The sequence below is a fragment of the Ochotona princeps genome, chromosome 3 (assembly GCF_030435755.1).
Source record: "Ochotona princeps isolate mOchPri1 chromosome 3, mOchPri1.hap1, whole genome shotgun sequence".
NCBI lineage: Eukaryota > Metazoa > Chordata > Mammalia > Lagomorpha > Ochotonidae > Ochotona > Ochotona princeps.
Window position 1 is genome coordinate 15,907,134 of NC_080834.1, and position 19,184 is coordinate 15,926,317.

The following is a 19,184-nucleotide window of genomic DNA, read 5'->3' on the forward strand; positions in this document are numbered from 1 at the left end:
CACCTCTGAAGTATGGCTATGAACAACCACAGGTTCATAAACAACCACCTGTTCATAAAATCTGAAGAATAGATCCGAAGGTAATTCACACCCAGTTAGCTAGGGGTCCTTACATTTTGTTACTAGCTAGCTGGGCATCCTTAAGACATATTGTAGAACTCTTCTGGATTCTGTCAGTTAAAGGAAGAGGTTGGACTCTATTTCAGCAATAACATCCCAGAAATGTAATGGTTTTTGAGGCTGTTCTTGCTGTCAATGCAAGGGCCTCCCATTCTTGAGACCTGCAAAATTAGGCTGATGCCTTGCTAAGAAAATAATATGCAGTTACAAGCAGGCAGGCCAGTTTCAGATTCCAAGACACTACGTGATTCGAGATTGCAGGCACATTGGCCACATGCAAGTCCCTGTCTAGCTACTGTCTGTGCGTCTTGAACTCTGAGCTGGCAGAAGAAACACTGAACTTAAACTTTGGCAGAAAGTTAGGCATGCTTTTAGTTCCCTGGCATATTTCAGCATGAATTGGGATGTGTTTAAGATACCCACAAATAGCTCAGGCCTAGATAAGTGTGAATTCAAATGCTGATGGAACTCATATATATATATATATATATATACATATATATATATAATATATATACATATATACATATATATCATATATATACACACATATATATATCATATATATATATATCATGTTGAAGACAAGGAAGAAATAAACAGAAGAAAATAATCTTTGGGTTATCAATGTATAAATTTTTATCAGCTATGGCAGTAAGTCGGGATAGCTGTCTCAGGGACTTCTACTTGTCCTTTGATTTCCTTATTTTCCCATGTGCCAGAATTTTAATCTTAGTGACTTATATGGCCACTCCAAGGTAGACATACAGCTAAGCTCCGACCAATGTTGAAATATGCGTATTAGTCTTTTTTCCCTTTGTTTTTCTGTCTGTTCAGGATGTGGTGATGATGGTCGGAATTTCAGCAACCATCTTACACCAGGAAATTCTATGCAACAATATCAAAGAAGTCTGCATATCTGATGATTCGCTTATTTTATTTGAAAGGTAGGCTGAAAGAGATTCTATCTGGTTGCCCACTTCCCAAATGCCCACATGGCTAGTGCTGGGCCAGGCTGAGACCAGGAGCCAGGAACTCCATCCAGGTCTCCTAGGCCAGTGGCAAGGGTTCAGACATGTAAGCCATCATCTGCTGCCTTCACAGATGCATTAACAGCGAGTTAAACTGGAAGTAGAGCTGCTGGGATTTCAACCAGTGCTCTGATAAGAGAGGCTGACATCATAGACAAAGGCGTAATCCGTTGTACCACCACAGCAGTCCCTAGATTTTTTTCTTACAGGAGAGAAAAATATATTTCTACCTTCTTTGATGCATTATTGATTGATAACCAATCCTGAGCCAATGATTTTTTTAAATGAAAGAACTAGGTACTTGACTCTTTTTTGTCATTTTATTATTATCATTATTATTATCATTTTATGATACCAACACACTCATAGCTTATGCTCAGAGGATGAGTTTTACAAATTCTCAAGAAGCTAGATGTTTGACTTTTTAAAAGCTATCAATAAGCATGTGATATGTTTTTTTCTTTTATTCATTTAGCATTTGATATATTTTAGATTTCATCAAAAGGAAGGGAGAATGAATGTTTTGGGCTGAAATAAAATATCTAAAAAGAAGTATCAGATACTGGCTTAGCGTAGTTCATTGGGACACCATGTCTTTCACCAGATCAGTTACTGAAGGTATCATCGTGCAATGGCATAGTGAAACAACCATGCAAGATGACAAGTTATTAAGAGAAATTAAATGTATGTATCTTACATCGTTCATATAAATGGTCACTTCTGTGCTCTAGTGCAATGAATGGTACTGGTTTGCTTGGGACTGCCAGAGTTTCTACCCTGAAGGTTCTGTGTCCCAGACCTCCCAGTCCCAGACCACTAAGGACAGTTTGTCACTTTAGCAAGGTTCCATGTCCTAGCCCTCCCAGTCCAGACCACTGGGGACAGTTTGCCACTCTAGAACATTCATATGGATGTTCAGTGCAGCAACATTTTTGCAGAGATAACATACAAGCATAAATAAAACATAGATATATTTTGCAAGTCTTTTATAATATAAATAAATTGGCTTTCATGCATTACTTCTTTTGATATTTAAGATATCTGACACCTAATTATTTACAGTTACTTAACTGGATTTACTTTAACAAAAATGATATTTTTTCAAATTATAATTGATCTTTATAATTGACCTTTTTATTACTTATTTCTTGTCAAGTCTTAGAAATACATTCTGTTACAATTTTACTAGGCTCAGTATTTCCAGAATTATTCTTTATCTGCTTAAGCAATAGTATCTTCAGGAGCTGGAGTTGTGCCACATAAGGTACAGTCTGCTATGCCAGCATCCCATATGGGCACCAATGCAATTCTTTGTTGCCCCACTTGCTATCCATGATACTGCAACCTGGAAAGAAATTAAAGATGGCTCCAGTTCTTGGGCCTACACCCATATGGAATTCGAGGCTCCTGACTTTTTCCTTGTCCAACCCTGGACACTGTGCCCAACTGTGGATTGAACCAGTGGATAGAAGAACTCCCTTTCCCTCTCTGTGTGTAACTTGCCATAAACAAAATTCTTTCTTTCTATAAATAAAATTCTCTTCTGTAAAAAGAATAGCATCCCTAAAGTTGAAAGTATCAATTAAGGTAGTTTGTAGAATTGATGTATGTACTCTGGGAGTTAATAAATGGGGAACCCATCAGTTGTGTAAATCTGAAGCACAGAAACAAGATTGTTGGACTTTAAGTTATCATTCAAATCTGGCACCATCGCCCACTAACTTAGTAACTATAAGGTAGCACATATGTCAAGCAATCTTTCTGAATCTCAGATTAACTAAGAAATTGGGGATACTCTTGCCTGCTTTGTTAAAGGGTCATTAAACAGATGGTGTACATTCAAGGCTTTCTAAACTATGTTTGAAATAAAATAGTTATCTTAAAAGGATATTCCTTAAAGAAGATTAACACTCATATAAGTAACAAAGCAAAACAAAATGAGCAGGATGATTCTCCTGTGTGTAAAGTCACTTCTCCGCTCAGCGCATGAATGGCCTCAACTATGAGGTCCACTTTCTACCTCACAGTGGCCTCTGCTGGAGAAGTTGAGAAGGTACAAACTCCGACTTGGATTTCTAACATTTTGAAATATGCAGCAGTCTTCCTCTATTCCAAGATGTGTTTTTTCCCCCATATTTGGACTGTTTCTTTAGAACTACTTTTTACTGACAGAATAGTTGATAGTTTCTTAGGTACAGTATTACTCGTGGTGAATATTTCTAGTAAGATTGCTTAGTAGTTTGTGAGCTATTTGACTAATAAACTCTTTCCTAACAACCTACAATACTATGAACTTAAAATTCTCCCCTTGAAAATAATTGTGTCATGATTGTTTTGACTTGAGAGGCAAGGAGACAGAAAGAGTTCCCATCCATTGTCTCATGCTTTAACTGTTCCCAACAGCCCTGCACTCAGTGCAGGTCTCCCACATGGCTGGCAGGAGCCCAGCCCCGTGAATTATGCCTGCTACCTCCCGAGCTCTGCATTACCAGCAAGCAGGAGGCAGAAGTAGTCCCAGTACTTCACCCACATACTTCAGTATGAGAGCATCTCCACCACCAGGTCCAACCATCACAGTCAATATTATTATTTTTTAAAGACCTATTTATTTTATTGGAAAGGCAGATTTGTAGAGAGAAGAAGATACACAGAGAAAGATTTGTCCACTTGTTCACTCCCCAAGTGGGCACAACGGCTGGAGTGGAGCTGAGCAGATCCAAATCCAGGAGCCAGAAACTTCTTCCAAGTATCCCACACTGGTCCAGGGCCCCAAAGCTTTGGATCATCCTCCATTGCTTTCCCAGGCCATAAGCAGGGAGCTGGATGGAAAGTGGAGCAGTCAAGAATTGAATCGAAGCCCATATGGGATTATGGCACATGCAGGACAAGGATTTACCCACTAAGCCATCACACCAGGTCCAACTCGCTGTCAATCTTTAATGGCTAAACATTTCCATAGAGATCATGAAAGCCCCAAAATGTATATGATTCTGCCTCAATCTGTGTTTTTATCTTTTCACTTTTTACCATTTGAAAGGAGAGGGAAGACAGACAGATAGCTCCATGTGCTGGCCCACTCCCTTAAATGTCTGTGATGTCTGGAGCTGGGTTGGACTGAAGGCGGTGGCTGGGAACAGAATCCAGGTCTCCCACAAAGGTGGCAGGAATCCAATTAAGTGAGTCCTCACTGTTGCCTCCCAGCGGAAGCATTAGGAGGAGGCTGGAGTCCAGAGCTGGAGCCAAGGATTCCGATATGGGACTCTAAAATGGGACGCAAGGATTTTCATCACCAGGCTTAACGTCTATCTCCCAATATTTTAATATACACCTGATATGTGTTAGATCCTCAATTAGCCATGATGACAACAATGATAATAAGGAAAAGGAAGAATCACAGATGCTGTTCCTGACCAAAGTGCCTGGAAGTGGGCAGAGTATATTACTTTATCTTTGTAAGCCTCATTCACCCTGTGTGGCATCTATTCCTACTGCTGAAATAAATCAGACTCCAACTTTCTTTTTTTTTTTAAGATTGATCTATTTTTTATTGCAAAGTCAGATATACAGAGAGGAGGAGAGACAGAGAGGAAGATCCTCAGTCCAATGATTCACTCCCCAAATGATCACAACAGCCAGAGCTGCGTCGATCCAAAGCCAGGAGCCAGGAGCTTCTTCCAGGTCTCCCATGTGGGTGCAGGATCCCAAGGCTTTGGGCTGTGCTCAACTGCTTTTCCAGGCCACAAGTGGGAGGCTGGACGGGAAGAGGGGCTGCTGGGACCAGAACCAGTGCCCATATGGGATCCTGATGTATGCAATGCAAGGACTTTAGCCACAAGGCCACCGCGTCAGGCCTGAGACTCCAACTTTCAATCTCTGTTTTTCAAATAGCTCACCAATCAGGGACTTGCCTTTTGTTTCATGCAGAGAAAGAAATGAAGTGAATTTATCATAATTAACTAGACAGTCTTTCTCAAGCTATTGCCAATAAGTCAGAAAGGAATGTGGACTCTTGCTGAGACCACATTATATTTCCTTTCCAAAGACCTTCTGCTTCAATTTCAAGTCATTTGCCATCACCTTGTGACTTGTGCCAGAGGCCGTGTGGAAGCCATGCTGTGGGAGAGGTGTGGATCCTTATGACGATTGCTGATTCGGAAGGGCAGGGGAGGAACATTCCTGCTATTAGACGGGATAGCAGCCATGTGCACCACACCACGGGCTCCCAAATAAGGGCCTGAAGACGCCCTTCCAAACCCTCACATGAGCCCTGACTGTTGGAGGCACCCCTTTCTTGAGCTCTTCAATAATGCTGTCAGCTTCTGGGGTGAGAGGTGTGTTCAGCTGGACCGCATGGAGCTTGGGTTGTACGTTTGCTTTCTAATCCTGGAAAGTATTACAGCTTTTCTTCACACAGCCAGCTGTAGTTGGATCATGACTTGGGAGCATTGGAAACCCACCCTCCCTTTGAAAAAGTTCTGTTGTTGCAAATATCAGATTTCTTGGTATGATTTAAGGATAAAAAGTGACCCAGGTGATATTCCTGCCACTCTTCCGCTTTAATTCAAAGGAAAGTGTCCATTAATTACCCCTTAAGTAAAGTTTTAGGGTGTTTTCTTTATAATAATATTCATCTGAAAAAGGATGTTCCTTTTCATTGCTAAGTTTTCTAATTTTTAAAATCATGAGTGAATCTTAGTAAAGGAATACATTTTACCAAAGGAGAGAGATTTCTAATTTTCTTTAATATGGTTAGGTTTTTATTCCAACTGAAATTAAGCCGTGAGTGTTGCATTGCTAAGATTTCCCTGCTACATATTCGATTTCTAGAGAAGCATAGAAGGACTTGCTTCTTGCCTTTCTGTTACATCACATGGGGTGTTTGTTCTTACACTGTCACTAAACTGTCTTAATCACCGCAGTTTTGACTGTTATCTCCTTATCTCTCCTAACTTCTATCTTCTTTTGCCAAAACTGCTTTGGCTACGAGTTCCACTTTACCTTACTCGTGGATTAAAATAAGCTTGCCATGCTTCATGGAAAAACTCACTGTAATTTCCCTGAATTTGTTGACAACTGACATCTTTTGCTATGATAAATTTCCCCATCCACTAATTTGATATGTTACTGTCATTGATTACTCTTGATTAAATTGCTTCTAATAAAACTTAAAAAAAAAGATTTTATTTTTATTTGAAAAGTCAGATATATATAGAGGAGGAGAGACAGAGGAAGATCTTCCATCTGTTGACTCACTCCCCAAGCGGCTATAATGGCTGGTGCTGTAGTGATCTGAAGCCAGTAGCAGGAGCCCCTTTGGGTCTCCCACTCAGGTGCAGGGTCCCAAGGCCTTGGACTGTCCTCGACTACTTTCCCAGACCATAGCAGGGAGCTGGATGGGAAGCAGGGCCGCTGGGATTAGAACTGGCGCTCATATGGGATCCTGGCATGTGCAAGATGAGGACTTTAGGTGCTAGGTTAATGTGCTGGGCCCTTAATAAAGCTTTAGAATTCTATTCTCAAATGCCATGTAATCTTTTCCTCCAAGTATAGTTTTTTCCTTTGCATAATATATTTTAATATTAAATTTCCCATGCATTATTACTGGAATAGCTGGTGGCTATAAATTGATCTTCTAGCAACTTCAGTGAAATTTCTCTTATGTCTACTAAACTATTAGAAAGTATTTGGGGCCTGGCACATTGGCCCAGTGGATAAATCCTCACCTTGCACACCCCAGGATCCCATATGGGCACTAGTTTGTATCCTGCCTGTTCCACTTCCCATCCAGCTCCCTGCTTGTGGCCTGGGAAAGCAGTAGAGGAAGGCCTAAAGCCTTGGGACCCTGCACCCTTGTGGGAGACCCGGAAGAGGTTCCTGGCTCCTAACTTTGGATCTGCTGAGCTTTGGCCATTGCCACCATTTGGGGCATGAATCAGTGGATGGAAGATCTTCCTGTCTCTCACCCTGTCTGTAAAATCTGCCTTTCCAATTAAAATAAATAAATAAACCTTTAAAAAAGTATTTAGGTTTTCTACTACAGAGTATAATATTTTCTAGAAATAATTTTTTTTCTATTATAATCTTATAATTTTCACTTGTTTTTCTGATTCATGGTAGGGCTTCCAATGCCACAATAAATATCCACCAATGTAGTGCCTTTGTGTCTCATTCTTAACTTTTAAGAAAAGTGTTTTGATTTTTTTATTCCAAAAAATTTATCTTTTAATTTCATTTTCCATTGAATTTTTTGAGTATAAAAGTATCCCCTTAAAGCTCACGAAATTTCTAGCTTGCAATTTTTTCCAAATGTATTTTGAGTTTTATGAAATGCTTTTAATGATAACATGACCTCTCATTCCCTTTAATCTTTTACCATGAGGAACTGAGTTTTGGATATTAAGCTATTCTGGCTTCTCTAGGATACATCTGACTTGGTCATTGTACACTTATAATGTGAGGAGAACAGTGGTTCCTCCCTCATAACACTCGGAGGGAGGATTTTCTAAGTTGAAAGATCAATACTTGGAACATGGTAAGCACCCAATACACCTAAAATATTTTCTGTAGGCATTGCCAGAGCCATTTTGCCAAAAATCCTTATTTAAAATGTGTGCTTGTAACAAAGTTCGTCCTGTTTTCCTCTGTCACACTGCCCTGTGGTATTGATGCCATGGTGATACCAGCTGTAGCAGGGAATGTCATTCTTTCACAATTATCTGGATAAGTTTAGGTAGGGTTGTAATTATCTATTCCTTACATATCTGTCACAATTTACCTATAAAGCTATATGGGCTAGGTTACTTTTACTGTTCATTTAGTTGTGGGGAGGGGCTAATTTAAAAACACTCATCTGGTTGCCTTATTTAACAGCAACAATTATCAATTGCTTTCTAGCTCATTATCAACTTGAAGGAGGCACTACAACATCTGCTTATGCCTCCAATTCTTTCTCTAAGTAGTAAGGCCTGTTAAAAATCTCCCTTTTATCAGGAGAATTTGGGCAACACAAAACAATCAAATGGAGTGTAGCAATTGGAATAAAATGAATTCGCCATTATATTTAGTGTAAAATAAACATTTTTACATATAACTATTAATAATTTGAAGTAGCAAAAAATACCTCGAAACTATTAAAATAATTAATCCAGGGACAAAATCATAAATCCATTGGACAGTGTCACTCCTGACTGACCTGTGAGCAAGCAGGTGGAGTCTGGTTTGGAATCGGGGTGGATATGTGTAATACAACTGGAAAAAGCACAACAAGGGACATACAAAGCCTGTCCTGTTGCTGTGTCACAAGCTGGCCCGAATCACTGGTCGACATTTGTTTTTTTAGCCAGTGTTTGCAAATAAAGACCTTAGTGGTTCTATTCATAACATTTGTTAACATAAGAACCAGAGAATCATAGGGAGATTGAGAAAGAAAAAAATAAGCATTACCCAATAAGATAGTGCCATTCCAAAGCATTAATCTACTTTGTAAGAAAAAACTAAGTGCTGATACGAATCTGCACCACTGAGGCCTCACGGGAAGTCGGCTACGCTTGGAGACTTGTCAGTCATGTGTTCTGACAAGGAATTCTGCTCCTCTTCTTCCTCCTATTTTTCTTTACCTATATCATCAAGCCACTCATGTCTAAGCTTTCTGTTACTTAAAATACTGCTAACAACTATATGAGTGGAGTTCAACATCTATTGCTTATTTCCCTATTCAGCTATGGTCTTCATAATATTTATTCTTGAATCCTTTATTTAGAGAAGCACTAAGCCTCTGATTATAGTGCAAATTTCAAAAATAGGTTATCTCAAACATAATAAAATAATAAGTTGAAAAATACTATTAATGTATGAAACAGGGTTAAAATAAAACTTCTGTTATGGCATTCTTGTGGGTGTTATAATGCTATAATACCTATAAATGCATTAACATCACATGAAGCATAAAGAACACAGGTGATAAACTTCAGTCATTGTAGCTATTATTGCTATTACAGTTTTTATTGTCATCATTGTGTGGGTGACATTACATGAGCACTTCATAGTAGAAATATGGAAGAATGAAGATTAGGATGCAATCTAATCAAAGGGGAAGGCCTAGAAGGAAGAAAAGCTGTGAGCAAGATGAAATCCTGGTGACCCTTAAGGCTGTTTGGCAGGAGGCTTAAGCCCGATTTGTGGGGCTGACAACCTACCACTCTGAGACAGCAAGATAGCTTGTGCCTTGCCGCTCAAAGTTTGATGGGCTCATCCATATGACAATGCGGTTTTATAGTCTCATCACTTCTACGATTCTGAAATATGTTGTCTCAATCTTTTGTAGGTCAAATTACTATTCATTTCATGGTAATTTTCATAGCGCCAGATCAAATAAGTTAAGTCATTTGTTTATTTCAAACACTTGCGGTGAATTTAAAATGTGTATTTGGTGTTTCAAAGGATTTCTTTGTCATGGAACAAGCAGTTAAAAAATCAAATAGATGAGCTAAGTTCTTGGCAGCTGTAAAGAGACAATTTAGATCTGATTTTGTTTCATGAATTTGCAAACATGACTGTCTTGGTTTTAAAATGTGTAGTGTATACAAGTGCTTGTAATTCCTATAAAACCTTTTCCCAAAAGGTAGCCAAGGTAGTGAAATAAGAAAAATCTTTCCCTAAGCTTTTAGCAACTTAATATCATGAATACAATGTAATTATCAGATTATTCTTGCAGCCAAAGGAAATCAGGAGAAATACTGACTACGATGATGAATAAGCACACTTTAGAGGAGATTGCAGGATGAGTGATGCTGGGCGTTGTCCTACTCGAGTTCAAAGGTGCCTGGAGACCCAGAAGGACACTGCGGGTGCTATTCACAGTTGTTGAGGAAGGCAGTGCTCAGAACCCACCTTAGGAGCATCTGGCACAGTGAACAAAACCTCCCTCCTTGGCATCCAGTGGGCTTTTAGAGAACTGGAGGACTGAGGGATGATAACCTTTGGTATCTGGTGGACAGCCATGGCCAAGGAAAGGAAACAGAGTTTGAGATACAGCAGCACCACCTGTTCTACTGCGAAACAGTGGCACAGTTTTGTAAAGGGGAACAAGCAATCAGCTCTGAGGTTTGTTGACCAACGTGAAACACCAAGGAGAAAGACTGACATTTTCTTCCCCTGCCATATACTGTTACATGGAATGAGCAGGCTGAATACTGTTGACTCTTGACACTCCAGGTGGATCAGCACAAAGACACAGAGGCCTCCATGCTGGACAGAGCCGTAGGGCATCCCCAGCATGGAGTTCTGGACCTTTCATGGCAGCAGTCTCTGAGTCAATGAGCCTGGAGTCAACTAGTGCCACTCAGGAGACATGGCTTCTGCACTGACCTAGATACCTCCACAGAATGGAGAGGAGGCTCAAGGACATACTTGGATCACTTGACAGGAGATTGGTGCTCTACTTGAGCATACCGCAGGGCTATGTGTCAGTAACGTGGGCTGAGACATTCAAGGACCTCACATAGCTTTATTAATCAACATTGGCAACACTTGAATGCATGGCAAATAACTCTGTGTCCTGCTCACTGATCTCAAATACCAAAAACATGATTTCTGATATGTCTGCAACTAAAGGCAAAGAGAGAAGACAAGGAGAGTAGTTTTCATGAACAACTTGACCTTCTCTTTCATCCCAATGTTTGAACGATTGATCAAGGTGTCCTGATTTGACCTTTAACAGAAAATCAACCCCCAGCCATATTCATATTTAAGTTCCTTACATGTTTTCCAGACTATTTTATCTAAGAAAAGGCATTTTAAAAATATTTTAGAATCAAAGGAAGAAGAGGTTCTCCAGCTACTCCTGAGAGCAGTGGGACGCGTTCCTCTCAGTGTTAGAGATAAGCTCTCCATAGTTGGTAGTCAGATGAGGGAACCAGGAGTTTAGAAAAGCCCATTCTCTAAACTGAGCAGTGTTGAAATGGAAAGACAGTTGGAACCCTTCTAAGGAATCCAAGCAATTCATATGCCAAGAGCAGAGACACAATTTCAGTCAGCCAAGTGACCCCGTGCACATCCGTAAGTCAACTAGTAACAAAGCAAAACATTGATGTACTTCACAATACTCCAGACCTTGTTTCCTATAAGTCCTAAAGACTTCTTGAAAATGCTCTCAGACAAATCCTAAAACACAACCCAGAGCTCAGCTCTCATACAGTACCTTGGAGGATGCTCTTGACAATGGCTTCTGTGTGGTCAGCCAGGAGATCGGCCTTGGTGATCGCGGCCAGGGACAGGTAATTTGACATATTCCTGCGCAGTTCCTTGTTGCCTCTCTGGAGGAATTTTACTGCGATGGGGATGGCTAACGTCATCACAGAGGGCTGGTTGTAATTCTGAGGAAATATAAGGAAATGAAAAATATGAAGTGAACTCTTTGTACTCTTGATCTTGCTTGGGAGATGTCAAGGCTAACAGCATGAGCTGATGAGGAGCATGAGAAGCAGGGTGCAGGATGCTAAGTGCTACAGGAGCACAAATTGAGTACTTAATCCAATGTCAATGTCCCGGGGAAGGAGATGCCTTAACTGGAAGCTATAAGATGTGTAACAGATGACTGGACAATGGTAAGGCAAGGAGTGGACAGAAGAGCAAGTGTGGGGGGGGGCAAAGGTGAGAGAGTGCATGGAGCATTAGGGGAGTTGTAAATGGCTCAGTAGTATGGCTGGAGTGTGCACTGAGGTGAGGAAGTGGGGGTGATGAGGTGAGAAAGAGAGAGAGAGAGAGAGAGCCGAAATAATGCAAGATCTGGCATAACATGCCAAAAATTGCAGAACTGTTTTTCATAGCAACCAAAGTCACTAATGAGAAGAATAACCCATCAGATTACTTTGGAAAACAGCCAATATGCACTAAAAATTGCATTTGGGTTGTATCTTTAAAACTAAAGTTTCAGTTAATGATATTCAGATGAAAAAACCAAACATAAGATTAAAGCCTAAGGGAATTCTGGATCCTAAAATAATTATCTCCTCTTGATTTATTTTGTGGATAAACATAATGCATTTGCCTATCAAATAGTGTTATTAATGCTAAATGGGCTAGCTAGGAAATAATATTAGAAAAACATACATCATTTTCCTTAAAACCCCACTCACTACTTGTAACTAATAACCACTCCTCAGAATGAATACATGGTAAAAGTTACTCAGAGCACAATGTATTTGGGAAACTGACTTGTAAAGTCAGTAAAAATGAGACATGGTTGTTTCTAATTCTTCGTGTGAAAAGTGTTTTTTTGCACTGCTGGATTATGCCTCTGGAACCTCTCAAAATTATGGGCTTATGGTGTATTCTCAATAAACCTCTGACAAATAGAGTATCTAATGAAAAATGTAAATCTATCGTGATAATTACCACCAAGAACATAATGGGGTGGGAGGGCATCTAATGGGACTCCAAACTTGGCTCTGTCATCATCTTGCTAGGGATCGTGGAGATGTCATCCAACTTTCTAGGCTCCACTTAGGAGATGATTGTCACATCTTTTCCAATCAGTCTCAGAAAAGGATTTCAAAGCAGATACAAAATCTGTAAGCTGTTGACCTTCACATTAAGAAAGTCAAACAGTGACCACCATCCAAGTAAAAGTTTTTATTTAGATAATCTCAGGTTTCTTTGCAGCTGATAGAGAACACCGAAAATAACCCCAAAGTGGTGGGTAAGAGTAGCATGAAGAAGCTATTTGTTTGCCATTAACTAGTTGCTTCTTTTTCCCTTGGCAGTTTTTTCCCAAAATTTTAGCTGGTATATTTTAGCTAAATGCTGTTCTCAACCTTGTTGGTATTTCAATATGATCATGTACACAGTTAAGGTCAATGGCCAGAAGAGTTGGTGATGTGCACAGTCTCTGGGTTAGTGTTACCATAAATGACTTGATCTCTGCTTCCTTCTCTTTCTTTAATGTTGACAGCAATGAGGCTATTGTAACAACGACTAGGAGAAATTTCTAGCACCATGAGTTAGACACTGTGTATTGAGTAACACGGAGCAGAAAAATGTTAGGAGGAGGTTTGTGCATGGAGCCACAATATTTGCCTTGGATTACTTCTCTTGAATTACTTGATAAGAGACAAAGATCTATGCTATATAAACTAACCCAGTGCTATACTTAGACCAGTTTATAGCAGGGTAGCCTATATCTTGACCAACACAATGTAAAGCCAGGCTACGTTTATTCTTTAACTTTCTCTTGTGGTATAAATAGAAAATTCCAGGCTTAGATAGAAGGAAATGGAGAATTTCACCCTTGCTATGTCAAACCACATAATAAGGGCAAAAGAAATTACATAAAAGGCAAAATTTGTGATGGACATACAGGGTCCCTAAGCAAGACTGTGGCATCTTAGAAACTGGACAGTTGTAACAACTGCATATATATGGAAGAGAAGTGTATCTTGATCCTCTTATCTCCCTTAACAAAAAACCAATTCAAGATTGATTACAAATCAAAAGGAGAAAAATAAACCAAAGGCAGAGAAGAAAAAAGAACATGTTAATAGCCTCAAGACAAGCAAAGTTTTCCTTAAATATAACACAGTATTTAAAAAAGACTCATAAAATAGATAAAATTACAAACTTCTAATCACCATGAAATATTATTAAGAAGATGAAAATGATAATTCAAGGAATGAAGGGTGATATTTGTAAGGCAGTCTTCCAAAACAGGTCCACTGGAATCCCAAAATAGATATGAAAAATTTTTTCCAAAACAAAAAGGGAAAAATAGACAAACAAAATAGATACAGGTATTGAGTAGTAGCTTTACAAAAGAGCTCAATATATCTCAAAACCTGAAGATATGATCAACTTAATTCATCATTAATTTTGGTTCAGATTCTATTTATAGGGTGTTTTAGTAAGACATTATTAGGATATGATACAACCACTATTGTGGAGAAGTATAGTGTTATAATCTTTGATGTTTTGTTTGAAGTACACTCAGAAGTTAGTATGGGTGGAATGGGAATGGTTATCATAGCACTGAAGATGTCCGTAAAGACAACACATCCGCTGTCAGAGTGGCTGCAGTAGGTACCTGATTCTGGCTTCTGACCCCATTTTCCTTCCACACAGACTCTGGAAAGCAGCCGTAATGGCTCCAGGTAGTGGGTTCCTACAACCTGTGCAGGAGCCCTGGATTGCATCCCATCCCTGGGCTTTGGCCTGACCCAGCCCCGACCTCTGAGGGCATTGGGGAAGCATACCAGAGGATGTCTCTTTCTATCTAAAAGTTTTTGAAATAATGGTAATAGAATTTTTTTAAGAAAAATGTCTAAAGACAGGGTTAAGTACTGTATCATGAATAAACAACTCAGGGCTGGGGTTTTATGACTGACAATAATGTATGGTAGTGAACTCAATGTAGCCAAGAGTCTAAAAATGGGTGGTGATATCATGATATCAGGCAGATGACTTTTGCACTCATGCTGAATATAGGAGTCAATTTAAATCAGTACTGTGGGAGACCCGAGGCATTCAAATGTATGTTCCTGGTGGTGAGGATTACATGGTAATGTTCCTATCTGGATGTCCAGTCCATACATAGTTCCTGAGGCCACAGAAATTCTTATTGCCACGGTTTTCTCCCACCTCCAAACCACTGTCCAATGCACTCCTGCCCAACACCCCAGCATTCTTCTTCTGGAGCACCTATACTAATTCCTCTTTGCTAGCTGTCTAGATGCTTCTAATCAAAACATGCTCATTTTTGCTTTCCAGGGCAATCAAGCAACTCAGACAAAATAATAAGCTCAAAGATGAGCAAGGTCTCCAGTTATAATTAAAAGGCGTGAGGTAGATTCTCTTTCATCTGTTGGATTGAAACTGTTGAGAAGATGAAGAGAATGCGCCTTCATCTTGTGAGAACCTGTGTGAGACCTGTTGAGCCAAGGATCATAACAGCTTGGGAGAAACGAGGTCTGAGACAGGCAGAACCCCTTGAATCTGGAAACAAAAAAATCTGAAATCAACATGACACTATGCAGGAAGATTTCACCCCCAAGTTCACATGACAGAACTCCAATAAAACACAGAATCAATAAAATAGTGTATAAAATTACCTTTAGGTCGTGTGTATAATACGTATCAAACATAAATAAATTTTGTATTTAGACTTGAGTTCTATCCCCAGGATATCTTATTATGTATGTGTCAGTATTTCAGTTTTTTGAAAATTAAATCCTCCCCCATCACACTTCTCTTCCCAACTATATCAGATAAAGAATAACCAGCTTGTAGCATCATTTGACCCTCACATTACAGACTCTGAGGTCAAGTCTACCTCTAAATTTTTCTACATGAGTCAATTAAGTCTTTTGAGCTTAAGCGTTTTCTTCCCCCAATCACTAGAACCAACACAGAACTGGTAAATTTTAATCTCTTTCTGCAGTTCTACCTATCCATTCTTTCCAAACCCAGCAGAGGAAACAAGTGTTCTACAACCAAACTTAATATTCCACCGTCAACCCAGTCCATCCATGCAGAAACTTTGGATCCTTTTCTTGGTGACAAATCTGTCTAAACAGAAGCTCTACTCCAAGTCTTTGCTCTACCTATTCTAGCACTGTAAATCCTAGAATATTCTAGCATTGTAAATGCCATTGAGATAACAGAGCACGAAGCTAGATTTCTCTAAAGTTTCTTCTGAATGTCAAAAGGTAGATTGTCTTTTTCTCCAGGGACCTTCACTGGGCTCCACTTCACTGCCCACTATGGATGCAATAAGTTACAGGGTTGCTCTACTACCCGGGAACTGGCCTAAAGCTTTAGGAATCCATGAAGGTACTTGGTCAGGCCACACAGAATTGTCTAGCTACATTGCAGTGAACACACCCCAAACACTTCCCACAAGACTTGTGCATGATCAGACATTCCAATTTAACTATATTGAGGATCTTTTTGAGGTCAGACCTCAGCCACCTCTTTCACATGACCAGGACACCAGGGAGCAAGATTAGAAATCAGAATGTTCACTTATTGGTTAAAAAAAAATCAGATGAGAGCCAAGAGAGATGCTGAGGGAAGTTCTACCTAAGCAATGGTGAAACCTGAATGAAATAATACCACCTGTCCTGCAATGCAATCCTCATTTCTGATAACTAGAAGTTTCCATCCACCAAGTTTTGTCTCTCCATTCACAGAAGAGCTGGATAATCATGACAAAACAAAGAATCCATGCCAAGCAGTTTTTACTAACATATTCTTCAGAAACATAGCTTTAAAGAAGGCCAGATGGTCTGGGCATTTTCGTCAAGAATATATAATGCGCAGAGATGTCCACTGAAGTTTTAGTCAAGTTGCTGCTTGTAGAGCATTAGATGTTCCCAAACCTCTCAGTTTCAACTATGCGATTTCTTGGGTTGCTCCAACAGGCAGTCAATTTCTCCACCAAGTTTAGTTATTTTTGTTGGTTGCACTTTAAAATGGCACACCTCTTGTTCCTACAATGATTTGCCAAAAGTCTAATCTTGGGGAAGGAACACAATGCCACATTTATTTTCGTAAGTTTTCAACAAAGAATTCTGTGCCCCAGTTTCACTGGATTCGGTCATTCACCAACAGTAACTTGCGTGTAGAAAGATACACATCTTCCACTCTCTTCAACACCTCTACCTGAACCAAAGGTGGTGACAATGAGAAGGACTCCCCACAAGCTATAAAGACAGCACAGTGAAAGATCAATCGGAATTAGTATCCCCAGCAACTGATGTTTTGAAACCATGGGGCAGCAAACTAGTGGTTGCCACTAATCATGAAAAACCAGGCTGTCTTAACCAATGTAATCCTATTCTTTTACAATAGTTCTAGATGTCCTAGACAAAAATAATGGCCATCTATTCAAGTCTCTGAAGTATACTTCCTAATGAAATGTATAAAATTCCCTCCTGAAATGTATAATGTGATAATTAAGAAAAGAAACCATAGGAAACTTTAGCACACTTGGTTTTTCTGGTTTTCACCCACATATGTTGTTTGGATATATCTCAAATGCCACAAAAAGTGAAGCCTTAAATAGAGTACAAATAGTTCATGTAAACACCAGGGACATGCATCAGCTCAACATCCACAGTCTAGACAGCTCCTAGTGCATCAAGACGCCATAGCACTGCTGATGGCAACAAGATCTGAGTAAGGGGCGGCCCATCAAGATGAGATTGGATCAACGTGAGTCTCATGGGCTTGACAGACACCCAACAATCCATGTGAAATAGGATTCACATTCAAAGGCAACATCACATTCAAGGGCAACAAAAGGGTTGCTAAATCAAGAGATCTTGGGTTCCTGAAACTACTTTACCTCTGGAATTATCTGGATTACAGAAATACTAATGGGACTCTTACAGAAAACCCTCTGTTCATGGTACTACAAATAAACTACTTTAGCAGCAGCTAATAATAATGGAGCCCATGAGAGACCATACCCCTCAGTGCACACACAAGCACATTAGAATGAATGCATATCATCTTTCGTACAGTTCAGTGCTTACAACAGATTCAGCGAAGAAACAAAGACTTACTCATGGACACAGTCACAACTAGCTTCAAGGGTAAACAAGAGGGCCTTGTTCCATGGGTGCCAAGAATTACATTTCTTAACTAGATTAACACCAACTTGAGCTTTTGGTGCAGACTTTCCTTTTGAAAATGCACTTTGGGAACACTTCCCGGTGTTTTGAAAGTGGAAAAGAATAAAGCTAAGTAGAAAAGATATCCATCTGAGACCATAGCAACTGGAAAGCTCTTCAGCTCTCAGGCCTTGATTTCAACTAAAGAGCCATAAAAAGTGATTAAGCTCGAGAAATATTAAAGTGCATTCTTAAAAGAGCTGGGATTCTTCATCCAGTATCATCAGCCAGGTAGTCAAGCTAAGTTTGCATTTACACATGGGATGCTTGATTCTTAACAGCATAGTTATGCATTAAAACCTAAGCGGCACATATGACCAAAATTTTCCTGTGAATTTCTGAGAGAACAACTCTCAAGAATGTGTGTGTGTGTGTGTGTGTGTGTGTGTGTGCGTGTCCCAGTCACTTCCATCTTACCCTCTGTCTTTAGATAGGTATGCTGACTCTGGCGCAAGGCACACTGCTATGGAAACCACAGGACAGTCAGGCCTCCTGAGCCCGTTCATTCAATCTAGACAAGAATTACTTGAGCACCTGCTATGTTCCAGACACTGTTCTAGGTACCAACCAAGCCTATTTTAGTAAATAAAACAGAGCTTCCAATGTGAAGGGAGAAACAAACAATTAACAATGGCTGTAGCAAATCATTAATAATATCTTAGAATGTGTTGGGTGCCATTTTAGAGTCTGGTAGAGGACAACACCACCAACCAGAGTTAACACCTCCAGGGCTTCCTGTGTTCTAAATCTTTCGTTTGTAATTTAATGTCTATTCATTTAATCCTCACAAATCCTCCTTATACAGCTATTGTTACCACTTGCATTTTTACATATGAGGAAATCAGGAACAGAAAGACTTAACTCTTCTAAAATGAAACCACAGAGAAACAGTAGAGCTGGGGATTTCTACTGAATAATCTACAAAACTGACATGCCTAGCCTCTCCTTATAAGAGTTGTAAAGGAGAAATGCTCGCCCCTGTTCAAGGCATTCAATACGCAGTGAGAGTCAGGGACAGCATTTGAATCACCAAACAGTATTGACATCCCTGGACGGGAATAGACTGCATGTGGAATCAAAGAGAAATGTAACAGGCTCATCCACAAGAAGAAAAAATAGATGCTTTCTGAGTTTCCAGCAGTGAACTGGGGATTGTTCTATCCCCAGCATTCCACTTTGGTGATGTCCTTCTTCACACAGTGAGGAGTAATGGCAGCAGAGTTGGGGGAAGGAGAAAAACTGCAGACCTGATTAAGTACATGGCAATGGCACTGCTGAGCAACATGTTGGCGAAGACGCTGTCTGTGCCTCGGCCAGTACAGGGATGATAAGCCCAGGCGTTGCTATAGGCTTCCACGATGGTGGGCCT

General features: G+C 39.8%; 1 protein-coding gene across 1 annotated transcript in view; it reads right to left on the bottom strand.

Moving 5' to 3' along the window:
* Nucleotides 1-19,184, bottom strand: part of VEPH1 (ventricular zone expressed PH domain containing 1) — a 186,772-nt gene that overhangs the window by 144,410 nt on the left and 23,178 nt on the right. Inside the window, exon 4 of the mRNA XM_004598571.4 lies at nt 11,350-11,524. Within this exon, the coding sequence (XP_004598628.2) occupies nt 11,350-11,524 (175 nt within the window). The remainder of the gene's footprint in view (nt 1-11,349; nt 11,525-19,184) is intronic.